The 27,933-nt window shown below is 46.8% G+C and overlaps 1 protein-coding gene and 1 long non-coding RNA gene across 7 annotated transcripts; one reads left to right on the top strand and one right to left on the bottom strand.

The window, feature by feature from the left end:
- Nucleotides 1-1,152: 1,152 nt before the first annotated feature.
- On the bottom strand, nt 1,153-2,465 carry LOC134482674 (uncharacterized). Its single transcript, XR_010059074.1, has 2 exons — nt 1,877-2,465; nt 1,153-1,449 (listed from the first exon to the last, which is right to left on the bottom strand). It is a non-coding gene; the product is annotated as an uncharacterized LOC134482674 (long non-coding RNA).
- A 142-nt stretch (nt 2,466-2,607) lies between these two features.
- Nucleotides 2,608-27,933, top strand: Catsper3 (cation channel, sperm associated 3). Of its 6 annotated transcripts, none has more exons than NM_001414392.1 (8): nt 2,621-2,798; nt 4,502-4,655; nt 18,647-18,886; nt 24,412-24,594; nt 25,331-25,471; nt 25,857-25,976; nt 26,752-26,906; nt 27,756-27,933. In NM_001414392.1, the coding sequence occupies exons 1-8, from the start codon at nt 2,701-2,703 to the stop codon at nt 27,850-27,852; spliced, it is 1,188 nt and encodes a 395-aa protein (NP_001401321.1). In that variant the 5' UTR covers nt 2,621-2,700; the 3' UTR covers nt 27,853-27,933. The 6 variants fall into 6 exon arrangements, with proteins under 6 accessions (XP_038951397.1, XP_038951395.1, NP_001401321.1 ...); NM_001106101.2 differs by having other exon boundaries at nt 2,639-2,798; nt 18,686-18,886; XM_063276143.1 differs by lacking the exon at nt 2,621-2,798 and adding an exon at nt 3,517-3,534 and having other exon boundaries at nt 27,756-27,928.

The following is a 27,933-nucleotide window of genomic DNA, read 5'->3' as shown; positions in this document are numbered from 1 at the left end:
GCCACCAAACATGGATTCTGGGAACCTTACCTGGGTTCTCCACAAGAACGGTAAGTACCCTAACCACTGAGCCATCTCTCCAGCCCCCAAGGAGTGGATCTCTGTCAGGCCTGTCTCCGTACTACTGTACTTGGTGGCAATGTGGAATTTTGCGCAACCTAAGTCTGTGTTCCTGGGTCGTGGTCACACAGAATGGCACCAAATAAACTACCTCTTATTTGAGCTCTGTGTGTGTTTGTTTTTGCACTGACAGTGTTTATAATTAAGGAGTAAAAAGACGGGGATCGGGAAGGGCCAAAGAAGGGAGGAGGAGCAGGAGGAGGAGCCTACGCTGGGCAGTGGTGGCACAGGACTTCAAGTCCTGGCTGGAGGCAGGTGCAGGTAGTTGAATCTGTGAGTTGGAGGCCAGCCTGGTCTACAGAGGGAGTTCTAGGACAGGCAGGGCTACACAGAGTGGAGGGAAAAAAAATCAGCACAAGCCTAAAACCTAACCCGGCAATGCACAGAGACCGTTGTGAGACGTATAGGCAAAACCAGAAATAGACTATTCGGAACCGAGAGGAAGCCTACCATGAGGGCTGATTGTTGGCACAGCTGGGCCGAGACAGAAGCTGAAGTTCTCAGCTCTGGCTCTGGTTCAGTTGACCCTCAAAGGGGCCGAGACCCACAGGTTGAGAACCTCTGCTCTAGCTGCTTCCACATAGTGCTCTGTGGGTGAGCGGGGTGTGTGCGTTAGTGTTCCTGGGTTTGTGGTATCCAGTGCGGGAGGTCATAAGTCCTTTCCTGGGAGTTCCCTTGACCCCTGCACTCCATCTTGACATCTTCTGGTCCTGCAGAGGTCTGTCATGTGAGGACCATTGCTTCACTTGAGGTTACCAAATGCTTTTTTAAAGCTCTGTTGTTGTTTTTAATCCACAGATAACTGGATGGAGCCAGGCATGGCGGTACACACCTGTAGTCCCAGCCCACGGCACTGAGGAGGAGGAGGGGTAGAGGAGAGGAGGAGGAAGAAGGGGGTAGGGTGAGGAGGAGAGGGGGAGGGGGGAGGGGGAGGAGGGGAGGAGGCCGCAGCAGGATAGGAGTTCAAGGTCAATCTCTACTACACAGGAAGCTTGAGACCAGCCTGGGCAATCACAGACTCCGTCAGAAAACCAATTTTAAAAATTGTATATCTTTAGAAGACCTAGGACACTTTTGCCTTCTGGTTATTACCTGTGACCAGATGGCTTGAAGTCCCCTCTCCTGTTTTTACTCTATGACATAGTAGTATTGATTATAATTGCCAAGAACCTATTTCTCCACTGGGCAGGGTGTAAATTCTTCAATATGCTGTCCTAGCTGCTTACACGATTTTCCAGCAGTGGAGATGGACACATGGGTTAGAATACCAAGGACTGGCTGGGGCAGAGTTCTTGACTAACACACGATGTATGGGTTCTACCCTTAACACTGCAAAAGAAAAAAAAAAAAGAAAAATAGAAAAGAAAGATTAGGGACGGCACAAGCTCATGAACTTGTGTTTCCAGGAAATTGACTAAGCCAGTGACTTAATATCACACAGCAATCTAGATCTCTGGATTTTGCCTTGGTTTGAAAGAATCTAGCCAGAAGGGGGTCGGGGGACAATACTACTTTTGAAGGTTGAACAGAACTAAATGTCTATAGCTCTTGTGCTTAAAAACATGTCTAGAGCTTGGGCTCTTTCCTCGCACTCTGGTTTCAACGTCGTTCGTGACTAGCCTCTGACCTCTGAGCCAAGCATCTTTGGGAGTCCAGCTGTGTTGGCTTGCAAGACCAGCCCAGCTGGCTTTATTGACTGTTGACATCCCCCGACCCCCATAGAAGGAAGGATGAGGAGGGGGGCACAGGACCTTACCTGAGTATCTAGCCATTTCATACCACATGTTGTGTGCAGTTCTGCCCCAAACTGCTGTGCAGAACAGGGCTAGAATATACGGGTGGTGAGGGTGAGGAGAGGTCTCCATTATGCAACTATGGAAAGGAATGACTCCTGTTGGGTAAACACTTTCCAGTGGGAGCTTTGGGAGCACCCACACTCCTGCCCGTAACCCCTTCTCGGTGCTCTGTAAGTAAGACCAACAGACTTGTCGATTCCCTGGGGTGAACTTTGGTGCTATCTTTCCTGGATGTCTTCTAGGGACCTTAGACATTGTTTATATTTTCCTCAGGAGAGGAATTTTGGTAGCCATAGTCCAAGCCTCCTAACAGCAAGATCTGCCATGCCCCTCTGCCTTCTGTGGGTTTTGTGTCCATTGCCTAGCCCACTGCACACTTCCCTTCCTTCTGGATATCTCTGGTGCGAGCTCTGGGTGTGTTCTGTCCCTCAGAAAATCAGACGACTTAATTTTCCTCCTCCATGACTCTCAGTTTCATTTTACCATCTTATAAAAGGCCTTGGTTTGCCAAAGCGGGCACATCACGAAGGAAGCCCCCTAACCCCCACCCCAGCTACTCACCCTCTCTGGGGCACTCCCTACCTCAGGAAGAGGTGGGCCTTAACCAGACTTCCTTCTCTAGCTCTACTAGCAACAGCTAGAATGCCCAGGAGCAACCTCATAAAGCAGAGAATCTTTCCAGGGTTCCTCTCTGCCTTCTCTTGGAATTTAGATCTAAAGTGCCTTAGGCAGAGGTATTTAGCTGTGAGATAAAAGTGAGGAATTAAGACAGAAAATTTGGAAAATGTCTCAATATTTTCACCACAACCCCGTAAGAGTCAAGTCCAGCTCACTGTTTGGTACAGCTTCGGTCGCACTGCATGCAAAGCTCAGCCAATATAAGTAAGTACACTTTACCTCCGGTTAGGACATGAGCGAAGGGTAGCCTTGGTTCAGGACACCCAAACTCTTCTGGCCTCTTCCACAGGTGCCTGTCTGCACCCCAAGATAGAAGGGCTTGTCTCAGACACACCAGTCTCTCTGGAGGCTGAGGTCAGCACATTTGCTGTTCACCTGGGGTGCAACTTCTCTATTAAAATATCAGATAACTTGAAGGCTTTTTGCTTTCTTTTGCTATAGGACCCATTTCAAATCCCATAGTGAAGCATGTTGTTATAGATCACAGACTGTATGTGATTGGTGGGGTTTTGTTATTGTTTTTAACGAGGTGTGTGTTAGCGTGTGCCCTGCCTGCATCTGTGTTGCCACGGAGGCCAGAAGGTGCCTCAGCTCCTCGTGTGTTGTGTCTTCAGACGAAGGCCTCACTAGGTCACAGGTTCAAGCAAGTGATCATCCATCCTCAACTTCCGGAGTAGGTTTGGGACTGCGGATGCAGGCTGCCATTCACAGTTAAACTGTGTGTGCGCGCGCGCGCACATAGATGTAAGAGAATGCATTAATTTGTTGCACATAGGAAATACATATTACTCTTTAAGAAGACTTTCAAGGCATAGATACATGTAGACAAACAGGAAAAAGAAGGCCCGTGGCCCGCCCTCACAGGCACTATCAACATGCTACAGTTGCTCTGGCTGGGCTTTCCCCACTTGTTTGTACACAGATGAAATCTTAGCTTGAGGTGAGAATGTTACGTCTTTGTGCTTCATCCTTCATCAGATCATAATCAATTCTCTAAGCCATGGGGAAATTTGTGGACATGATATTGCATAGCTCACTTAACTAGGATTTTAAAATTGAAAAAAAAATTGTGTTTTTTATGTAGGGGCGTGGGTGTGTCTTGACACCTATGTGGATGGAGGTCAGAGAACAACTTTTGGGATCTACTATGTGGGTAACTGGTACTCTCTGTTAGATTTCGAAAGTGTTTTCAAGTTCTCATCATTGTAAATACTCGTGGGATACGATGTGGAACCAAAGCGCCCTCGTTCATTTCAGCTGGTAGTCTTCGGACTGGAGTCCAGACGAGAGGGCGGAGTCCAGACGAGAGGGCGGAGTCCAGACGAGAGGGCATGGGCTGTTCTGGTCTTCTGTTTTAGTTTTGTTATCAATCAAAACTGACCAGTGTAGGTTTCCCTGTTCCTTCAGAAGAAGGAACTTACTACATTTCACTTGCGAGCATGAACTGTCATCCTGTGGGAGTTGTAACTGATTTTATAAGCAGAAAACAAAGTTGCTACTTTGTATCTCCCTCGTACCATCCAAACTGCCATGCATTGGCTGTGTGTTCCTCTTCTCCTAGGGTGTTTTGAGGTTTTAATCAAGGCTTGTGAGCATATATATTTGTGCATATGTATGTATACATATATATACGTATATACATATACATATGATTGTAAATCAGTGATATATGTCATTTGATGTGTGCGTGTTTATTCATTAATATGCTTTTCCTATGTGTTTAAGGAAACATTATCAGAGAAGTAGTGACCACTCTTTTTCAGGAGTCCAGGGGGAGGCCTGGTGGGGACAGGTCACTCTTATCACCGTGCCTCAGGGGTCACTGTACCTCAGTCCTAAGAGGGGCGCAGTTGAGTGGGAATGGAGCTGTTCTCTGTAACCACGCCTCCCATTCCTCCTTTCGACAGGAGAAGGGATAAGCAGTGCCAGGCTTTCTTCAGGAAGGTTACGAAGAGCACTTTGTTCCAGATCCTGATGATCACCACGGTCACCGCCAACTCCTTCCTATTGGTCTTGGGGACGAACTATGACATCCACTTCCGGATGTTTAGAGTCTTTGAGGTGAGCAAGAAGCAGCTTTTACCCCACTGCTTCGCCTGTATTAATTTCTGAAAATGTTAAAATATTTCAAAGGCATTTTCGTTGCAAGACATTTTCTATAGAAACACCTTTAAAGACCTTGGACCCCTGCGGTAGCATCAGCTAGTGGCAGAAGCAGTAGCGATGACGTGGCTGGTAAATCTCCCAGAACTCTCTCTTAACTCATAAACAGACACTGGACAGCACGGGCAGCGTTTCCAACGAAGTTAGGGCCACTCTCTGCAGGGAGGAAGCAGAGGGGCACCAGGGGGTGCTGGGCTGATGTGGGGCCAGCTATTAACAGCAAGAATTGCATTGTTCACACCAGTAGTGAGTAGTGAGTAGTGAGTAGTGAGTAGTGAGTAGTGAGTAGTGAGTAGTGAGTAGTGAGTGCCGAATGTTCTCCGTCATCTCTGAGGGGGCTGGAGCTCGCAGAACTGGCCAGGCAGCGCTACCTCTAAAGGGCTTTACACTTAGGGGAATCAGAGGAAGATTTAGCAGGCTGGAAGCACACACACACACACACACACACACACACACACACACACACACACAATATTTAAAGCAAAAGGAAACAGAACTACACAGGTCCCCAAACAGCCCCCAAATGAAGCTGCTGCATTTGCTTGTTTGCTTGCTTGAGACAGGGCTTCTTTGTGTCGCCCCGGCTGCCTTTGAACCCACTGGGTAGCCAGACTGCCCTTGTACAGAGATGTGCCTGCTTCTGTGCCACCCCTGCTTGGAAAAGCTGCTTCATCTTCATCAAGTGTTCGGTGGGGTTGGACGCAGACTTTCTCAGGCTAGGAAAAGGAACTTAGAATGAAGGACACAGTAAAGGGGATGGAGGAAAAATCCCACACATTGCAACAGCACAGAGCAGGCTGGAATCTGCTCCATACCTGTAACACATCCCTACCGCAAAGAGAGGACTGCAGAATCTGATAAATGCTGTACCATCCGGCTCTAGAGCAAAGGCAATGTTCGTGGAGACGGTCCTAGGTTAAGAAGGGACAGAAGCAAAGTGACAAAGCCCAGGAAACAGCTGGTCATCAAATACGACCATTTAAAAATAAAGGCTGGGCTGGAGAGATGGCTCACGGTTAAGAGCACTGACCGCTCTTCCAGAGGTCCTGAGTTCAATTCCCAGCCACCACATGGTGGCTTACAACCATCTGTAATGAGATCCGATGCCTTCTTCTGGTGTGTCTGAAGACAGTGGCTTTTTAAAAAAAGTCTAAAAAAATGAAGGCTACTGTAGAGTAAGCAGTTACATACACAGATGGTGGCTTGAATTAAATGGAGGAATTAAAAAAACCTCATTTAAGATATAATTGACTTGCCTAGCATGTGCAAGGCCCTGGGTTCAGTCCCCAGCTCTGAAAAAAAGAAAAGAAAAAAAAGATATAATTGATTAAAAAAAAAAACACTGTGAAAATACAGAGTGCTGGTGACGAGGAATAGACCCTGGATACGGATGAGAGGAACTCTTGGGCTTCAAATAGCATGGACCAGAATGCTGAAAATCTAAACCCAAGAAAAACCATCCCCAAATGTGTATGTTGCGAGAGTACACACTGTATACCCAAGAATATGAACTTAACCCACGGAGCGAAGCGGTTTGGCTTCAGAGCGTTTGGGAAACACCCGACTTCTCTGTGGCAGTTTGCCCAATGACAGTGCAGTGACAGGCTCAACTTCCCTCTGGGGAAGGAGGCATGAGCCAAGAATGTCGGGCGAACAGGAGGGACTCCGCTTTAGAGAGGGCACAGACTCCCGATGTTCAGAAACTGGTGTGCACCAGCCCGAGTGGCTGGAGACGTCTCACTTCGGTGCTTTTGGTGATGAGCTCAGAAGTGTATAACGGTCTGTAGAATTAGTTCTGGTTGCCAATCCCCTGGACAACATACTCAGCACACAATGGATGTGTTAGCATCTTTGACCCTAAGACAGAAAGTCAAGGAAAACTGGGAGAACCAGATACTACAATTTCAAAACACTTTTTTTAGTTTTAAAATTGTCTTTATTTTTTCTGAGAACTCCATATAAACATATATATAATTATATATATTATATATCCATATATAATTATATATATATATATTAGAATAAGATCACATATATCTTCCTTTTCCCCCTCTAATTCCCTCCATATCCCTCCTGCAATGCATGCACTAGAACTTCATTATCTTTAAACCTTTTTTGACGACCCAGCTGGCCAGCAGGGAGAGTGGTTCCTGGCTGGCCTCGGGGGACTTCTCTATGTCCCATGTCTTCTCTGTGGTCAGCTTTCTGCTGAAAGAAAGCGTGTGCTGTCACCAGCAGCAGGGTCTGGTCTTACCGTTTGACAGTCACCTTAGGAGTGTCGTTCTGAGTCACTGTGGAGTCTGTGAGAAAGCAGTGGATAGTAATGAAGACTTTTCTCTTCCACTTATTTTTTTCAGCGGGAGGGTAATGCTCACACACACTAGGCAAGCACTCGACCACCGACTCACATCCTCTGCTCAAGAGAGCTCACTTCCCCGCTTCCATCTTCCATGTTTGCGTGTGGTGTTTGTCTGTTTGTTTATCAGAGACCTGAGTTTCTGATCGTTTTGCATCAGCTTCCCAAATTCTGGGAAATTCTTGAAAGTGAGGATGTCGTGGAGGGAGGAGATAGGAGATGTGGAGATGACGTTAATTTAAAAGTCGGTGTTTGCATTGTTTATGCCTTTATTCCCAGCATTCGGGAGGGAGGCTGAGGCAGGCAGATCTCTATGAGCTAGAGGCTAGCCTGGGCTACAGAGAAGGTCTGTGTTTGGATTGGCAATGTCAGCACGAACTGCTCTGTGTTCTCTGAGGAGAGCTGGAACATTGACCGGCTTGGTGGTTCTGCTTTCTTTGCGCCTATGATGTCAACACTGCAACTGGAGCTGCTTAGAGGGATAGCGGAGTCAGGATCTGTGCCGAAGGCAGGACTACCTTGTCATGTGCCCTGTGAGGAAGCTGGCAGGGTTTATGGTACTCATGGATGCAGGAGATAATTGGAGACACTTCTGCTGCCTGGAGATGAGCCAGTGTGAAGCCCAGGGGTGGTAAATACTGCGATCCTCGAAGATTGAGGTGAGTAAGGCCTGAAATGTAAGCTGCAGGGAAGAGTCGAGCTCTCCTGCTTCTTCCGCTGTGAACCCTGACTGTGATGACTCACGCCGTGTGGCCGATCACCACCGTGCCTAACATTTTGGCCGGTTTATCTTTGTTCATGCTCTGCAGGCCAGGTTGGCTCCAAACTCACGATCCTTCTGCCTCAGTCTCCCAAGTCTTTGGATTCATACCATGCATTTATTTCTATAAAGTGTTCCCACTGACATGTTAGAAAGAAAGGACAACTCTGGTGAAGCAATGGATCTGGGTCCTGAGTATCAAGAAGAAATCAGCGATGCCGGGGCTGGGGATTTAGCTCAGTGGTAGAGCGCTTGCCTAGGAAGCGCAAGGCCCTGGGTTCGGTCCCCAGCTCCGGGAAAAAAAAAAAAAAAAAAGAACCAAAAAAAAAAAAAAAAAAAGAAATCAGCGATGCCATGTGTCCTCTGTGGAAGGATAGCATCTGTCACCTTGCTTGGTGTAACCTTGAATCTTTCCATCTTTTGGAACCAGCTGCCTATCGCCAAGAAACACGGAGGAGAGGAGGGATGTTCTTCAGGCACACTACTTGGGCTTAAAGAGAAAAGATTTGGTTATTTATTTATGTGTCTATCTCCATGTGTGTTTGTGCACACATGTGGTGATGCCCATGAAGGCCAGAAGAGGGCGTCAGATCCCCCTGGAGCTGGAGGGACAGGCAGTTCTGAGCCACCTGAAGTGGCTGCTGGGAAATGCATGAACTTGGGTCCTCAGCAAATGCTCTTGACCGCTGCTCCGTCTCACAGTGCTTAGAGTCCTTACCACAAAGAATTTTTAAGGGGTTGGGGATTTAGCTCAGTGGTAGAGCGCTTGCCTAGCAATCAGAAGGCCCTGGGTTCAGTCCTCAGCTCCAGGGGGGTGGGGTGGGGTGGGGAAGAAAGTCGAACAAATAATTTAAAAAAAATGTGTGGAGGATTTAAATAGTGAATGGTAAATACCAAAGTATCCTGGAGAAACAGGTGAAGGTTTCTGTTACTGAGGACAAAGTCTTATTAATCATAGGAAGGTTGGAATGACCCCTATATCTCATCTAAGCACAATGGGAGCAAAGTTGCAAAGCATAAGAGAGAGAAAGCCACAGTGACAAACAGCCCGCTCTTGAATAGCCAATGGGCCCCGAAGGAGAAAGGCATCCCTACAATCTAGTGAAAATGGAAACGCACCACAGCGAACCTATAAAATAAATGAAAGAAGTCCTAAGAGGGAAAGTCACGGCTGTAAGCGCCTGCGTTACACACTTAGATGGGCCAGCATGATGGCCCCCAGGTACAGGTGCTTGTCCCGTGAGCTTGGAGACCTGGCTTCAACCCCTGGAACCACAGGAAGGCGGAAGGAGGAACGGCTGCATAGAGCGCTGCCTTGACTCCACAGGCTTCCGTGTCTGTGACCTCCCTCGCCCCCAACACACGTGCAGATCCTTCTGAAATAAAAAGAGAAACGCGGCAAGTGGAAGAAGCAGTTTTGATCAGGATGGAAACTAGCGAGAGAAAAAACGCATGCGATAAGCTAAGGTATCTGACAGAGGGAGACATGGTTGAAAAGGCTGGAGGTTTAAACCAGACGAAGATGGCCCCGCATGAGAGGGGAAAGGGAGTTGGGACAGTAGACACTGATGAACTACGGAATGTTTTTAAAAATTAATGAATTAATTAATTATATGAGTACACCATCACTTTCTCAGACACACCAGAAGAGGGCATCAGATCCCATTACAGATGGTTGTGAGCCACCATGTGGTTGCTGGGATTTGAACTCAGAACCTTTGGAAGAGCAGTCAGTGTTCTCAACCACTGAGCCATCTCTCTAGCCCACTAAAGAACAGGTCAGGATAGATCTTTAAAATCTTATAGTCCACTAGATTGGAAAATCTAAAAGAAATAAACTTTTAGATCCTACCAAGGTTAAATGAAAACAAACCTTTGTGGCAATGAAAATTATCTTTCACTGGAGTTCATAAGCCAGTAAGCACAGATAGCTGACAGATGGCAGGCTGAAGGCAGAGGAACGCAATGAATGGGTCCTTCTGACTTGACTGACTGTGCCTGTTATCACTCAAAGAAATGAACACAGATAGTGTCGTTTCTAGTTTTGAGACTAAACTGTCGATTCGTTAGTGTCCCTGTCACAAGCCAGCTTACAAATGCATACCTGCAGACCGTCTCGTTAGATTTGTCAATTCTTGGAGAAATCGAGAAAGGAAATAAAAAACCTTTATTTAAATTACAGAGTATGTTTTTACGTGAAGGGATGGATGTGCAAGTAGTTAAGAGACATCTTTAAAACTCTTTAAAGATAGTTTAAGAATTAAGATATAGTTGCATCATCTCCTTTCGATAAAGAGTTTTAGTGGATCTACAACAAACGACGAGATTGAAACTGTGGTAAGAATATCCTGAGTGAAAACACTCAGGTTCAAAGGATTCACCGATGAATTCTATCAGTCCTTTAACGGAGACTTAGCCTTTCCGGCCTCCGCACACTGGGGGAGGAGAGGGCACTGAAGGCTCTTTATGGAGCTAGGATCACCCAGGTGCACACACAAGAAACTGGCGACAAGCAGAATGTAAATGCGGAACGATTCCCTCTGCTCTCTGCAAACAAGATCTAAGAACACTCCAGGAAGATGGTTGACTATGCTACAGCTGACTTTGTGTTACACGGTGGGGTGGGGGGCTTGGGGTTCAGCGTGTGCAGATGGACCCAAGGATAGAAATTATGTGACCTCTTAACGAAGGCAGAAAAGAAAAGGGTTTTGATAAAATCCAAAATCCCTTTGCGATAAAAGCCCCGAGAATAGCGAAAGAAGAAACATGTCGATGTATCCAAGTGTATGGGACAAACCTTCAGCCGGCAGTGTACTAAATTGGGGAAAAGCTGGAGGGATTCCCACTAAAACCACATTCTCTCCTCTTACCGCATGTGTTGTTGGGTGTCTCAGCTAGAGCAGTAAGGCAGGGGAAGCAAATAAAGGAGATACCAACAGAGAAGGAAGGTCGACGTCCCTAACTGCAGATGATGATTCTACAAGTAAGAGATCCCAAAACTCGGCCAGAAAACTCTTAATGGCAGCACAAAGTCAGCATATAAATCAGAAGCTTTCCTAGCCACCAACAACAAGTACTCTGAGGAAGACAGCAGGGGACAATCCCATTCATAGTCACATCGAAACAAAACGAATTACCCTGCTCTCACCAAAACCTTGTAGGTCCTGTGGATGAGCCTTCTGCTGCCATACCTGATGACCCAATACAGCCTTCCAACGTGGGAGGAGAGAACGGACTGACACAGATTGTCCTCTGTACACACTCATGAGCATGCACACACAGAGGCATACACATATGCACCCACATGTGCATGTACACACTCATACACATGTGCACACCCACACCCACATTCATGCACATGTACAGGCATCCACACACACATGCATAATGCACGCACACACAGTTGTGCGCATACATGCATATGTACCCCCACTAGCGCACACACACTCACATCATAGGAAGTGTGATAAGAATATCTTGGGGGGTTGGGGATTTAGCTCAGTGGTAGAGCGCTTGCCTAGGAAGCGCAAGGCCCTGGGTTCGGTCCCCAGCTCCGAAAAAAAGAACCAAAAAAAAAAAAAAAAAGAATATCTTGGAAATTTTGAAACACTGAAGAAAGACATAGAAGATTTTGGACAGATCCTGTGCTCAGGCAACTGGAAAAGGCCATCATGTGAAAATGGCTGCCATGTAAATCTAGTGTAATGTCCATTACAATGTCACTCTTCACAAAAATAGGGAAAGCCCCACCCCTATAACTCATAGGAAGGCACAAATCACCAATAACCAAAGCAATTTGAGCACGAACAATAATGTTGGATTGGTTTTGTGTTGCACTGCAGAGCCAGAGTAACAAAAACGATGCAGTCTGTCACAAAGACAGTCACGTAGGTCAACAGAACAGAAGAGCAGAGGCAGACACCAGCACACACGGCTATAACCACCCGATTTCTTACAAAGACAGCGAAACACAAACGAAGGGCTGGAAAGAGAGCCCAGTGGGTAAAACACTTACAGGTAAGTGTGCGGTTTGCAGCCCCAGCTTCCACATGAATGCTGGGCAGGTGCAGTGGCCTTGTTCTCCACACAAATACATACACATGTGCATGGACATCAGTATGTATGCATGCATATATACACATATGAACACACATACATGCACACATAAGCATATGAACACGATACATGCATAGATACATGAACATGCATGCACATACACATATGAACATATGCATACATAGATACACATGAACACAGTGCATGCACATATAAACACATGGACATGATACATGCATATACACATATGAACACACATGCATGCACACATAAACATATGAACATGATGCATGCATAGATACATGAACATGCATACATAGATACACATATGAACACATGCATACATAGATACACATATGAACACAGTGCATGCACATATAAACACATGGACATGATACATGCATACACACATGAACATACATGCATATACACATATGAACACACATGTATAGATACATATGCACACACACAAACCCCTCGGCATAAGACCTGGAGCTGTGAATTGCTATATGGAGAGCTATATAATTTTCAATAGATAATAAGTGTAGGTTGGGACTCTTGCATAGGAACCCAGGTGCTCAGGAGATAACACCAACAGATAAATGGGACGGTGCCACATTAAACAACTTCTGTATGGTAAAGGGAACTGAGTGGAGCGATGAGACGCTGACACAACAGGGGAAGCCTTCATTACATATGTATCTATGTGACAGAATTCATACCTCAGTCAAAGAATTCAAGAAACTTAGCAAGGCAGCCCAGTTGTAAATGGGCTGGTGAAATGAACGGACAGTTCACAGGAGAGGGAACATACATGACTGATAAGCATGTTCGCCACCATCAGCCATCAGAGACATGAAGATCAAAGCCACCTTGAGGAACCAGAGAAGATGCTTTAGCAGCTAACAGTCCTTTCCTGCTCCTCTGGAAGACCTGCGTTCAGTTCCCGGCACTCACACTGGGAGGCTCCCAAAGTCTGTGACACCAGCCCCCCGAGATCCAACGCCTGCTCTGGCCTCCACGAGCACCTGTACATACATGGTGCACACTCGCAGACACAAAACCAATCTTTCAAAAAGCTACCGCGCTGAGATTCCATCTTCCTCCTATAACAATGGCAGTAACTAAGAAAAGAAACAAGGGGACCTCTCGTCAGTGAAGAGCACTTGCTGTGTAATCGCCATGATCAGAGTTCGGATCCTAGCAACCGTATAATGATCCGAGGGTCCCACCGATGCCGGTAACCAGCTCTGAGGGATCCAACATCCTCCTTTGCCCTTTATGTACAAAGACTAAATGCTGGTATGGATGTGGGCAACAGAGAGCTCTCAGACAGTGCTGGTGGGAATGTAAACTTAGTCCAATCTCTGCAAAGATCAGTATGGAGTTCTCAAAAACCAGAAACAGATCTACCGTAGTACTCAGCTGAATCACTCCTTGGTAGTTACACAAAGGAAACAACCATTTTATCAAGGAGATACACACACAACGGTGTTTATTGTGGTACTGTTAGTAATGACCGAATTATAGAACCGGCCTCAGCATCCGACAACGGAGGGAAGAATAGGGAAAGGTACACATGCACGGCGATGTGCACTCTGTACAAAGAATGAAATTATATTCTACATAGGGAAACGGATGTAATCAGAGACAACAGCCTTGGGTGAACTTAGCTAGTCTTAGAAAGAAATGTGTGTGTTTCCTGGATTTCATGTATTTGCTGAGAAAAAACCATATGTGAATAGATTAATGTAGAACTGAGGTTCCTAGAGGACTAAAGAGGGTTAACGAAAGAAGAGTGGGGGAATGAGGCAGAGGGGCCATCACATCTAATATACAATGTATCCATAGGAAGATTTAAAAAAAGCCCTCACATCAGAAAAGAGCCCAAGTGGCTTGAGGTGAGGTGAGGTGAGGTGAGAGCTTCACTTCAAGTAAATAGAAAAGACCAAACCCAAATGAGCAAAGGGATTTTTTTTTAAAAGAAAGTTAGAGGAAAATAGAATTGAAAGTTCGTGCTTTGAGGGGCGAGCAAACTTGATAAAAGCTTAGCTGTTTTGAACAAAGATTTCAAATTGCTTTCAGAAGTGAAAATGGAGTCGTTACTATCGACCTTACTGAGGGGAGAGAGACTAGAGAGTAGTATGACAGATAATTGCACGCGGGCAGATTCGATGGAGGAATTGGACAACAGGCAGACCGACAAACTGGCTTAAGAAGGAATGAGGGAACACGCTTTCTCCACAGTCCTGTGAAAAGAGGCAGTCATCAGAGAACAACAAAAGCCCACACATGGATGCAGGCTTTCTGGAACTGCCCAAGCAGCAACCCACGAGGTGATGTCGCTGAGCTCGTGTGTGGGGCCAGCGCTGCCTGGTGCCTAAGGCAGACTCAGGTACACAGAAAATAGAACTACGGACAGATATCACGTATAGCCAATGAGGCAGAGGTCCTCACTGATGTTAACAGATTAGACCCACAGCATACTTGAAATAACTCTACACCATTACCCACTAGGACAAACCCAAAGCTGAGGATGTGGCCCAAGGCTAGTATATGTGATTAACACAGATTTTAATATCTAGTAACACAACTAATTGGTGTAATTGATGAATAGATAAGGAATGATCCACACAACCATTTCCATGGATATAGAGGCACTTGATGAAATCCACATTTTAGAACAAAACCAAGCCAACTAAAACCATTTAACAAGTTAGGTACTCAAGGAAAGTTCTTTACCGATCGAAGGCCTTATGGGGTGGTGGAGAGGTGGCCCAGCGATTAGGAGCACTTTTTACTTTTTCAGAGGATTGGGGTTCAGTTCCCAGCACCTACTTGGTTCACAACCACCTGTAACTCCAGCTCCAGGGGATCTGATGCCCTCCTCTGACGTCTAAGATCACCAAACACATATGGTGTACACAGATATACAAGCTAATAAAACATCCTACACATTAAATAATCCCAAATAATCTTAAAGTTAAGAACATTAAGAAAAAAACCCACAACTAACATCATACTTAATATTAAAAGGTCAGGAATCAGACAAAACTAACAGCTTTTTACTCTATTCAACACTCTACTTGAAGTTCTTGCCAGAGTAATTACATCAGAAAAAAAAAAGGTAGCCATGGGAATGATAGTATATGACAGTACTACTCTAAACATTACTAATTATCAATCTGAAAAGGCAATCAAGAGAACTCTATTTACATGCACTTAGAATCCTGGGTTCTATCTTAGCAGTATTTAAAAATGGACATGGTGGTCTATTCCTGTAAGCCCAGCATGAGTGGTGTGTGCCTGTAAGCCCAGCATGGGTGGTGTGTGCCTGTAAGCCCAGCATGGGTGGTGTGTGCCTGTAAGCCCAGCATGAGTGGTGTGTGCCTGTAAGTCCAGCATGGGTGGTGTGTGCCTGTAAGTCCAGCATGGGTGGTGTGTGCCTGTAAGCCCAGCATGGGTGGTGTGTGCCTGTAAGCCCAGCATGGGTGGTGTGTGCCTGTAAGCCCAGCATGGGTGGTGTGTGCCTGTAAGCCCAGCATTCAGAAAAAAAAGGTGAGAATAGAAGAAGCTTAAGGTCATCAAGGATGCCATTGGCTGCATAGAGAATTTGAGGCCAGCCTTCAATGAGAGCGTCTTTAAAAACAAAACAAAACACTCCCCCCAAACCCAAAAAGACAAAACCCTCCCAAACCAAAGCAAATCGAAGCAAACCAGCCAACCAACCAAGAAACAAACAAAAAACCCAAACCAAACCATCAACAACAAAACAGAAGCAAAAGCAGAAAACAAGACTTCCAAAAGAATAAAATATCTAAGAATAAACTCAACTCTATCTGTCTGTCTGTCTGTCTGTCTATCTATCTATCTATCTATCTATCTATCTATCTATCTATCTATCTATCTATCGTCCACAGTTTAACAACATAGCATTAAAGATGTGTGAAGGACTTGAGCAGTAGAATAGCCGAGGAGCTGTTTCTCAAAGAAGACAGGACACATGGCTGGTAAGGACAAGATTGTCACCATCACCAGCTACTAAGGAAACACCAATCAAAACCACATGAACATGTGACGTCACACCCATTAGGATGACTACTATAAAACCAAGAAAAACAAGAGACAAGTGTTTGTGACTGTGCAGAGCCCAGTGAGACCATGAACTGTGATCACTGAGGAAGGCAGGAGGAGACTGGAGGGATTCTGCTGCAGCCCTTAGGCTGGCCTAGAATTTGCAAGACAGAAGAAACAAGGCAGACTTTGCCTCAGTGTAGAAGGAAAAGAACCAGGTTCTTGAAAGTTGTCCTGTGATGTCCACATGTGGGCTGTGGCAAGCACATGCCTACACATGCACATACACATACACAGGCTCACACACATACCTGTGCACATACGTACACACAGACACCATGTACACACACTCTAACAATAATGACCTAATGGGGCACTGGCACTGTATCTCAGGAGTAGAGGCCATCTCTACTGTGCATGAGCCCTGGGTTTGATTCTCAACATCCAGAAAGAAGAAGAGGAGGGGGCTAGAGGGGCTGGGAAGAGGAAGGGAAGAAAGAAAGTAATGAGCTGCAATGGCCGAGGAAGAGTGATGGAATAAAACGAAACCAAAACCAGGAGGAAACGGGAAAACTAAAAGCAGAAATTAGTGAAATAGAAAACAGACTCGGGGTTGGGGATTTAGCTCAGTGGTAGAGCGCTTGCCTAGGAAGCGCAAGGCCCTGGGTTCGGTCCCCAGCTCCGAAAAAAAAAAAAAAGAACCAAAAAAAAAAAAAAAAAAAAAAAAGAAAACAGACTCAACTATAAGAACCAGGAAAGAACAACAAAGCCCAGAGCTGGACTATTAAAACATAGTTAAAATGACTTTTCTTTGTGAGACACTAAAAAACAAAACAAAACAAAAAACCCCAAAAAACCAAGGGAGAGCATAGATATGGTAGGTATTTCAAAATCTGATAATTTGGCAGGCAGGATGGCTCAATGGCTACAGGCACCAGCTGCTAAGTCTTATGACCTGAGGTTGATCCCGGGAAACCCGCATGGTGGAAGGAGAGAGCTGACCCTTGCAAGTTGTTCTCTGACCTCCTCACGTAACACCGAGGCACCTGTCAGTGGCCTTGTACACACGTGCGCATAGGCTAAATCAGTAAAATCGGGATAAAAAGGAATTGTAAAAGGGAAAAACTTAAAAGGCGGAATCTGATGACTCAATGCCAGTACATTTGAAAACAATTCTTTAGGGAAGAATTTACACAACGGACGCTCGGTAACAAAGTAAAAAAAAAAAAAGAAAAAAAGAAAAAAAAAACCCCAAAAAACCAAAAAAACAAAACTTGGAACATCCATTGCCCAACCTTGCCGACCAGAAAGTATGACATTAGAAGTTTGAATTAGATGCCCCCAACCGCTGAAAACTAGGCTAATCTGGACGGAAAGTTTTACATTCCCTTGTCTAATGCTGGACACAGAAAGCTCTTGGTTACGAGATACATGGGCATCTGGCCCCACCCACAGTGCAGCTAGTTCATCCTTTAAGCTCAAAGGATGAGCCCCAAGCAGGGAAACTGAATACAGCTGGGGTCGTGAACTTGGGTACGAACTCTCAGACCATTAAGAGACAACGCAAACAGCTGGAGAGGATAATAACTATTGCCAACTCGCGCTTTCCCAAAAATGCACTCTTTTGCTGCGTTTACCTAGTTGCTGTGTTTGAAGCTCCCGGCTCCTTGGCTCACTCTCTTCTCCTGTCAATGGCAAACCCACCCTCCATGCAGAAGACTTCTCACACCCCTTGCCTGGTTGACTGTCACCTCCCCGACTCCCTCTTCGTAAGTCTCCGTACAGGGATGGAGACCCTATGGCTCCTCTGCTCAAAATTCCCCAACAGTGGGGATCCACTCTACTCACTTTCCTTTCCCTACCTAAAACCCGGCTTGCTTGGCACATGGTTGTCTGGGCTTTTCAGTTCTGAGTGAGTGAGTTTTAGAGGACTGTAACGATGACCGGATGAATTTTGATGTAGAGAAAAGTTTTTAGATGCTTCTAAAAAGACCTGCCAGCAAGAAGAAAGCCATTGGAGCTGTGGGCGAGGGAGAAGCTTTCGAAGGAGATCGGTTCAAACAGTATAAAAGTTTTTGTTTGTTTGTTTGTTTGTTTGCTGTTTTCTTGTTTTTTTAAGCAGAAAATGGGTGACTAGTTCAAAAGCAGCTGACTTGACTTGACTGATCTTTATTTCTGACATAGGCAATGGATAAAATGTAACTAGATATTTGTATATTTCACCCTAAAAGTGATATTTATGTATTTCACCCCATTCAGGATGGCCAGAAAGGTCTTGAGACTCTCAGGGAATATTTATGTTAGGTGGCCTGTTAGGTTGAATAGTGACCAGGACCTGTATATATAGCTATTTATAGTCAGATGGTCAGCTACAAGGCCTTGCACGTAGGGGAAACCTAGTTCTGGGCTTAGAGCCATGGGCAAGGAAGACTCAGAAAGGGAAAAGAACCAGGTTCCTTAGGAGAACCGGGGGTTCCGGGTTTCTGTACATCTGATTGGGTGTTCTCCTTAGGCGAGCCAGGGGTTCCGGGATTCTCCACATCTGATTGGGTGGTCTTGGCAAGGAGAGGGCTGGATATGGGGCTCTGCGTTTGTTTTGATCTCTAGCCCCTGTGACCCCTGTGACCCCTGTGACCCCTGCAGATCTCAGAGCTTTTCTTTGTTTCCATCTATGCCTGTGAGTTCCTCATGAAGGTCTACGTGGACCCCATTACATATTGGAAGGATGGCTATAACATACTGGATGTGGTCATTCTGGTTATCATTACAATACCGTACTTTCTGCGCAAAATCAAGGGAAATCATTTTGAATACCTCCACTTTGCTGACGGCATCCAGTCTCTACGGGTCCTGAAGCTTATCTCCTACAGCAGGGGCATCAGGGTGAGTACGACTAGATGCCAAGGCTGGGGTCTAGAGAGATGGCGCAGCAGTTAAGAGCGCAGACGCTTTTCCAGGGGACCCAAGTTCAGTTCCCAGAACTCACAGGGCATCTCGCAACCTTCTGGAACTCCAGTTCTAGGGCTCTCTTTCGATCTCCACGGACACCAGACAAATTCCTAGTGCACACACATTATATACAGGCAAAAACCAAATTACCACCCCCCCCCCAAAAAAAAACCACCTCAAACACTCCAAAACTCTGATAAAACGCCAGGGCTGAGATCTGAATGCTGTATGAGCCTATCTGAGCCTTTCCTTCCATCCATGGGCGCAGAAGCTGTCTTTCTTACGGTGCTGACTGCTGTGAGCTGTGGGCCGGGATTTGCCAGTGTTTGCGTGGCTTTGACCAATGGCTGCCATTTTGTTTTTAAACGGGCAAAGTCGGAAGGTGCCATTCCCACCACCTTCCTGATGGACGATCATGGCACATTCTTCAGAACATTTCAGAGAAGGCAGGGTGTGCTTGGGTCCTAAATGTGAACTCTCTCCCCGGCGTACACCTGCAGACACCCATTTCTTACATCCGTGTAATCACATGCCTCTGTATGTATGTGTGTGTGTGCCCAGGCCTCACTCCTGTCCAGTTCCAGGCCAGTATCTGTATTTCCTGTCCCTATTTCCTTGTTTCTCCCCATGGCTTGCTTTTGTCCCCTGACCCCCTTCTCTCAAATGACTAGCCTCTCCGAGGTTGCTGGCTGTCTCTCCTTACCCATTTGTGGTGGTTTGCCTCAGTTTCTTTCTCCTTTTCTTTCTTTTGCTTTCCTTCTAATATGTCTAGGGTTTAGGTCTCACATTTGTGTCTTTTTAAAAATTTTTTACATTTCAAATGTTATCCCCTTTCCTGGTTTCCCCATCCATAACCCTCCTATCCCATCCCCTCTGCCTCTTCTATAAGGGTGCTCCCCCACCCATCCACCTACCTCTTCCCACCTCCCCACCCTGACTTTCCCCTACACTGGGGCACTGAGCCTTGTCAGGACCAAAGGCTTCTCCTCCCATTGGTGCCCAACAAGGCCATCCTCTGCTACATATGCAGCTGGAGCCATGGGTCTGTCCATGTGTACTCTTTGGGTAGTGGTTTAGCCCTGGGAGCTCTGGTTGGTTGGTATTGTTGTTCTTAGGGGGTTACTACCTCCTTCAGCTCCTTCAGTTCTTTCTCTGACTCCTCCAATGGGGACCTCGTTCTCAGTTCAATGGTTGGCTGCGAGAGTCTGCCTCTGTATTTGTCATGCTCTGGCAGAGCCTCTCAGGAGACAGCTATATCGGGCTCCTGTCAGCATGCACTTCTTGGCATCCCCAATAGTGGCTGGATTTGCTGACTATATGTATATGGACTGGATCCCCAGGTGGGGCAGGCTCTGAATGGCCATTCCTTCAGCCTCTGCTCCAAACCTTGGGTCTTTATCCCCTCCTATGAATATTTTTGTTCCCCTTCTAAGAAGGAGTGAAGCATCTGCACGTTGGTCTTCCTTCTTCTTGAGTGTCATGTGGTCTGTGGATTGCATCTTGGGTAATCCGAGCTTTTGGGCCGATCTCCACTTATCAGTGAGTGCATACCATGTGTGTTGTATTGTGATCATTGCCTCAGTTTCTACCGGCTGCTGCCTTCTCAATGTGGATTTTCTTGGGCAGGCCATTGCTTGGTTTTGTTGGGATTGCATTTGCTGTTCTCTTGCTGTCTCCTCTCTGGGCGATCTTTTAGCTTGCACTTACATCTCCAGACCCCAGTTCTCTCTCCAGCCTTTTGTTTGCCGGTTGAGGTGTGCATCTCCCCAATCCCATTCAGTTGCCAAGTCACCTCGAGTGTCATCTTTGGCCCTCCCCTCTTAAAGCTTGTTGCATGATAAGTAGCTATGGACGTGTCTATGGCTCTCTATTCCTGCTACTTCCAGCCTTTGACTGGGTTCTTACGATGGGGGTCCCACCCAGCTGAGAAAGCAGAACAGAAATCCTCAGGACCGGAGGAAATTCTCCAAAGGCACATCAAGTCTCAGCGAGCTTTCGCTTCAAACACCTTGTTCGCAGGCTTGAGCCAGGTGCTACAGTGCCTCCTGGAGGGAAGGGATAGGGGTTTGTGAGATCTTAGGATCCAGCCACTTCGAAAAAAGACAGCTGGCCAGTTATCAAGGCAAGGCCATGAGCCCATGGGAGGTAGCTCATAATAGTCTAAAAATTACCTGCCTAGCAAGCAGACAGGTAATTATGAAACCCCCAGTTCTGAAAGAACGAATCCAAAAGCACTAGTCTTATTCCCCAGGGGGAGTTTAGAGCAGCATATTTCTCTGAGTTGATCTTTCTACTGCCTTGAATACCCCCATGGTCCAACCCTCACCCTTCTGTGTTCAGCTCCAAGATGCCTTCCTAGTGCTAAGCTGGTCTTAAGGGTCACTGTGCTCAGGGACACTGGTGGTTGGAGGTGGTGGCAAGAGTGTATCCATCACTCCTCACTCTGTCATTATATTGTACTGTGACCAGAACAAACTGGTTCTCTAAGCTTGTGACCCTCCCTACTGATACTAGCCTACTGCTTGAAATTGTGTCTCAGCCATTGTTCTATTGATGTGAAGAGACACCATGACCAAGTGATACTTCTAAAAGAAAGTATTTAATTGGTGGGTGACTTACAGTTTCAGAGGGTCAGTCCATGATCAAGGCAGGAGCATGGCGACAGGTATAGCAGGCATGGCCCTAGAGAAGTAGCTCAGAGGTTCCTTCAGACTACAGGCAAAAAGAGGGAGTTCCTGACATGGACTTTACACTCTCCAACAAAGCCACACCTCCTAATCCTTCTAATCCTTTCAAAGAGTTTCTCTCCCCGGTGACTAAGCATATGAACTTATGGGGTCCTTTCTTAGTCCAGCAGCTGCATTTCACTTCCTGGTTCCCATAGGCTTATTAGCTGTATTATAATGCAAAAATGAACTCGGTCCAACTTCAAAAGTCCTGATAGTCTATCTCAGTCTCAACATTGTTTAAAAGTCTGAAGTTCAAGGTCTCTTCCGAGACCCCTGGCAAACTCTAGACTCTCAGTAAAATCAAAATGAAAGGGTAGATCGCGTGCTTCCAACATACAAGGACAGCATATAATCACCATTCCGAAGGGGAGGGAAGGGAGCGGGGTGAGGAAGCACTGGGCCAAAGAGAGACTAAAAGACAACTGGGCAAACTCAAAACTCTTCATCTCCATGTGTGATGTCAAAGGGCTCTTTTTTTTTTTAAGATTTATTTATTTATTTGTGTATGTAAGTACACCATAGCTATCTTCAGACACACCAGAAGAGGGCATCAGATCTCATTATAGATGGTTGTGAGCCACCATGTGGTTGCTGGGATTTGAACTCAGGACTTCTGGGAGAGCAGCCAGTGCTCTTAACCACTGAGCCATCCCTTCAGCCCCCAGCTTCCTGTTTTCAATGGTTTCCTTCACTGCTGAAGCGTTTCCTTTCACAGGTTAGAGGCTTAGCTAGTCAAGGTCTTGCCCTTAGGTCACCACTCCCTTTACGCCATTTAGCACCAACCTTTCCTTTAAATTTTCTATCTCCCCAAGTGCTAGACTCCACAACACTTCTTGGTGCTCCTTATTTGTTTCTTCAAACTGTGTGTTTGGTATCCCCCTCCCCCACCTGCTGCTTCTCATTATGGATCCTCATGAGGGTGGTCACTAGCAGCCATGTGACACACTCAATAGTAGGCCATCTTGAAATCTCCGGCCAATGCCGTTCATCCAACCATATTTCTTCTTTTTTTTTTTTCTTTTTTCTTTTCTTTTTTTTTTCTTTTTTTTTCCGGAGCTGGGGACCGAACCCAGGGCCTTGTGCTTGCTAGGCAAGCACTCTACCACTGAGCCAAATCCCCAACCCCCACCTTCCACTTCTTTACCCTCCCTTTTTAATTTAGCCTCAATCGGAATATTAGGACAAAGGCAAAAAGAAGCCACATTCTTTGCTGAAATATCCGAAGGGTGGGCCGTAGACCACTAATTAAAATTCTTTCCCTCTGGAATTTCTTGAGCTGGGTCTCTATAGTTTGAATTGCTCTCAACACTGTCTTCCATGATCCTAATAGGATTGCCCAAAAGCCCCATTTAAAGTGTCCAGCCATTTTTCCAGTCCAGTGCCCCAAAGTCTTCCATATTGCCCCATAAGCCAGTATGATAAGGTCAGGCCTGTCACAACAGTACCCCAGTCCCCAGTATCAACTTTTGTCTCTCTTTTTTTTTTTCCTGAGACAAGATTTCTATGTGTAACCCTGGCTGTCCCAGAATTTGCTGTGTAGACCAGGTTAGCCTCGAACTCAGACATCCACCTGCCTTTGTCTTCTGAGTGCTGGGGTTAAAGGAGTGCACCACGCTTCTGGCACCAACACTTCTGTCTTAGTGTTCTGTTGTTATGATGAGGCACCATGACCAAGGCAACTCTTATGAAAAAGAAGACATTGAACTGGGGGTTTTGCTTACAGTTTCAGAGGGTTAGTCTGTTGTCCTCATGGTGGAGATCATGGCAACAGCACGGAATGCATGGTGCTGGAGAAGTGATTGAGAGCTACATCCTGATCTGTAGGCAGAAAGAGAGACTGTGCCTGGTTTGAACATTTGAAACCTCAAAGCCCACCCCCAGTGAGATACTTCTCCGGCAAGGCCACACCTCCTAATCCTTCTAATCCTTTCAAAGAGTTCCTCTCCCTGGTGACTTCCTCCCCCTCCCCTGAGACAGGGTTTCTCAGGCTGGCCTTGAACTCTCAGAGATCCACCTGCCTCTGCCTCCAGAGTGCTGGCATTAAAGCCATGCACCACAATGCCTGACTAGGCCGTTTTAATTTAAACCACCACAGTCTATGAAAGCATTCTTAGTAGCTCAATGTTCATAAAGAACTTACTCAGCGACCATCTCAAGACATGGTAACTGAACAATAAATGCATATGGCCCTCCAGGGATGGACAAGGGAAGGGAGGACCTGTTTTACAGGAGAGAGAGATACAAGTTATAAGATTGGGAGCTGCCTATGAGGTGAGGCCCAGAAAAAGTGGGGAGCCATTTCCTCTTGGATCTCCCTACCCTCAGGTACATGATGGTATCCCTATTCCTCTTAGACTTGGGGGGAATGAACGTTTAAGATGAACTCTTAGCTGAGGTACACAAATGCAATATCCAGGGATGACCACAGAGTCAGACTGGATTCAAGCAGAGAGGTCAGTGGGGCTGAGGGAGAGGTGACCCAGACCTGACACAGTCTGCCCGTGACACAAGATGGATGCCACTGTGAGACTGGGACAGTCCTTAGTCTGGGACCGATTCTGATAATTCACTCATTCATTCATTCATTCATTCATTCATTCATCTGATACTTACCTTACATCTACTGTGTGCTCAAGGTCTTGAGGATAGGTGTGAGCTGGGGAGGATATGTGTGTTCTGGAGTGGGTTAACAGTGAGCTGTCACCCAGCCATGGTCTCCCTGCCCTGCAGACGCTCATCATTGCTGTGGGGGAGACCGTCTACACTGTGGCCTCTGTGCTGACGCTGCTCTTCCTCCTCATGTTTGTGTTTGCGATCCTGGGGTTCTGCCTGTTTGGCAATGCGGATAGAGGCGACCTGACTAACTGGGGGAACCTGGCTGCAGCGTTCTTCACTCTCTTCAGTTTGGCCACGGTACTGTGCTTGGGAAGCCTGGTAGGGGTGGAATCTGAAGAAGGGACTGTCGGGGAAGGGCGAGTGTGTGTACGGGATGGGCCTCTCTGGAATCTTCTCCACACTCAGGTGCTTGTTCCTTGGGTACAGGAGAGCTGGGTCTTGGCATTGCTAGGACCGGTCAGAAGCCAGTGGGTTCTATTTCTGTCTATAATTCCGTGATTTTATAAGTTATTCCATGTGTTGCACAGGGTAATAAAACTTGAAAACCTTCTCAAATGATACTTAATTTGGATTAACCTTAAGTTATAAATAAAGTCCACAGCACACAGCTTTTTAAAAACCAAAAAAAAAAAAAAAAAAAAAAAAAACCAAAAAAACCCCAAAAAAACAAAAAAACTAAGCTGTCACAAATCCACCCAGGATAAGCAAAGCCCAAGTCACAAGGTCCAGACTTTTGAATTACTATAAAGAGATGTATTTTTTTCCAAAATGACCTGGAAATAGGCCGTGCCTTTTAGGAGAAAATGGGAGCCCTGGGAGAAGAGACTCCCATAGGGACACTGGCTCCCACCGAATGACACCTCCATTTCTGAGCCTCTGTGTAGAGAGGCTAGCCAGTGGGTGAGGAGGTGTTGAAGGACTTCAGTGGAGGCTAAGTTGGCCTCAGTGGAGTCAGTGCTATCCTGGCATAGGTGATGTGAAAACCCACTGTTCCGGGCCTTGGTGCTCAGCGTCTTCTGCCCTGCCTGACCAGGTTGATGGCTGGACAAACCTACAGGAGGAACTGGACAAGCGGAAGTTTACTGTGAGCCGGGCATTTACCATCCTCTTCATCCTGCTTGCCTCCTTCATCTTCCTCAACATGTTTGTCGGCGTGATGATCATGCACACAGAGGTGAGGGGGTGCAGCGTGTGCTGGCATGTGCATACGTGCGCATGTGCGTACCCATGGCTCGGGTTAGGTGTGGCAGGTACAGGTATGGGCCAGATTTCTTGGACAAGCTGGAATTGGGTCTTGTGAAGTGGTGTAGAGGTAACCAAACGGCCCCCTCTCACTTGTACCCAACTCTACAAGTTCACACCTCGTGATGGAGGGGCACCAGGTCAGTGGAGCTTAAGAAACCATTGTAGGGTGGCAGCTTGAGTTGGGGGCTGGCCCTGGTGGGTGGTGGGCCTTTCTGCTGAGGCCTGAGCATCAGGGCAAGCTAGGAAAGGAGAAGGGCTTGAAGTGGAAGGGGTGTGGGGGACACCATCTTGACTGGTATATTCTGCTGTATTAGGACTCCATCAAAAAGTTCGAGCGGGAGATGACATTGGAGAGGAACTTGGCACTTATGGAGGAGAAGCAAATGATTCTGAGACGACAGCAAGATGAGGTCAACAGGCTGATGAACACACAGGCAGGTGACCCCACTGGAAGGATGACACACTCGACAGACAGAGGGAAGTTAGGGCTAATGCGATGGCCACGAGGAAGGGCTTTGAACTCAAATAGAGTTCAGGTAGGCTCAGGCGTGCCTGGCTTTAGGTAAGGCAGGCCTTTCCCGGTAACCTCTAGAGTCAAGCTTCCCTTTCTGCATCTGTAGTTCTCTGAATAATTTGCATGTGTGAGCACCAAGTTTCTAAAGGTCTGTACTTAGTGGCTGGTTCTCCACTGTGGGATCCTTTGGGAGGGACCACCTGTGCTGCAGCTTCTCACTGAGGGCTCGCCTGGTACCAGGCAGCTCAACTCCAAGCTGCTGTGTGGATGAGGATTCTCCGTCAGGGAATCATTCGTTCATATATCACCACACTCCTAAAATCAGGACAAGAATACACTCAGTGGGCCGGAAGTCCCACCATGTGGGCAGCAGTCTCCCTTCCTGTCTCATGTTCTTGTCTCTTGTCTGTCAGAGCATCTCCCCTTGGAATCAGAGATGCCTTCCAGTCTAGCTATGCCCAAGGTTTGTTCAGAGTTGGAGGGGGTCGGAGGTCACCCAGAGTCACCCATAGACATTCTCTTGTTCCTTTGGTCTCACAGCAGGGATAGGGGCCCATGAGATACTATCATCCTTGCTCGGTCCGGACTCAGTGGTCAGGATGAACTTGTGACCCTTGGGAATCCCTGACGGTTCTCAGGTCTCCGTGTCCCTTGGTTGCCCTTGCCCACTGGTGTCTTCTTATTTCCACCTCTAGAAAGTAGGTGGCAAGAGCTTTGTTGAGATGGTAGAAGGTTTCAAGAGGACCCTGCGGCACACAGACCCCATGGTTTTGGATGAATTCTGCACTAGCCTCTCCTTCATCGATATCTACTTGGATACCCTGGACAACCAGGACGTTATTGTCAGCAAGTGAGTTACTGGTCCTCGTGGCTTCTTCAAGGTCAGAGCACGTGATAGACCCCAGGAAGTTGAAGGGTTGATGACCAAGGTGCAGGAAAGATGGGTATACTAAGGCTTTTCCTGAGAGTCTAGGATCCCATGTGTGCTGGGCTGCTGTGCGTGCGCATGCGCATGGGTCTGCGGTAGAAGGGACTCTGCTCTGCTGACCCTCCTGGCCCGAGTTCATTTGTGTCCAGTTGTAAGCATTGCTTTATCCCTTCAGGCCTCTCTGCTTGCTAACCCCTTTCCAGGGAGCAGGGGGTGTATATATGGTGGTGACGGGGAGCGGGGATGGGGTAGTGAGTCAAATGCAGGTGCTGCTGGCTTAGCTCTGTTACTGTCTTCCCATGTGACTTTGAACGAGTATCTGCCCCTTTCCTACCTGTTACCCAAGGCACCACTGGGCCAGTTAAATGACAGAGATATCTGATCCGGGACTTAGTCTCAGAGTCAGCCAGTTGGGGTTTTGACTGGCGACAGAAGACCTGTGGACAGGTAGGGAGCTACTGTAGATGTCTGAGCAGGAACAGACATCGTAAGTCTGACTTCCAGATGAAATCCACCTGGAAGCCTCAGAGACTGGGGTAACCAAAAAGGAGGAGGCCGGGGAATGTCCATGTTGGGTCCAAGAAGAGTTGACGTTTTAACGTGCCAGGGGCCCTCAGCGGAGTGACAGATGTGGGATTCCAATCTATCTGAAGTGTGTTCTCTTCCGTCCCACGTGCACCTGTGGGCAGGGTGACTTCATCGTGCTGGTGTGGAGGGGCGGTACGGAGCCGGCTTTATCCTCAGGTTTCCCTCTCCTGCTCTGCTCTCTAGGCTTCAGGAACTCTACTATGAGATTGCAAACGTGCTGAATCTGATGCTTGAAGACATGCCCCCCCGAGAGAAGTCATCCAGTACCCTGGAAAGCTAGAGGTAGCTGGGAACGAGTAGCCTCGAAGGCTGTGCCCGTCCCATTAAACGCAAGCCCGCAGGGGTGGTTTCTCAAACTTGC

Source organism: Rattus norvegicus, chromosome 17, assembly GCF_036323735.1.
Source record: "Rattus norvegicus strain BN/NHsdMcwi chromosome 17, GRCr8, whole genome shotgun sequence".
Classification (NCBI taxonomy): domain Eukaryota; kingdom Metazoa; phylum Chordata; class Mammalia; order Rodentia; family Muridae; genus Rattus; species Rattus norvegicus.
This window is presented reverse-complemented; position numbering and strand designations above follow the sequence as displayed.

Bases quoted from the DNA above. Each gene is read 5' to 3' on its own strand.
- Catsper3 (NM_001414392.1), top strand. From the start codon at position 2,701: ATGTCTCAATATTTTCACCACAACCCCGTAAGAGTCAAGTCCAGCTCA. The intron at 25,472-25,856 runs GTGAGGGGGTGC...CTGCTGTATTAG, and splicing joins TGATGATCATGCACACAGAG to GACTCCATCAAAAAGTTCGA. The intron at 26,907-27,755 runs GTGAGTTACTGG...TCTGCTCTCTAG, and splicing joins CAGGACGTTATTGTCAGCAA to GCTTCAGGAACTCTACTATG.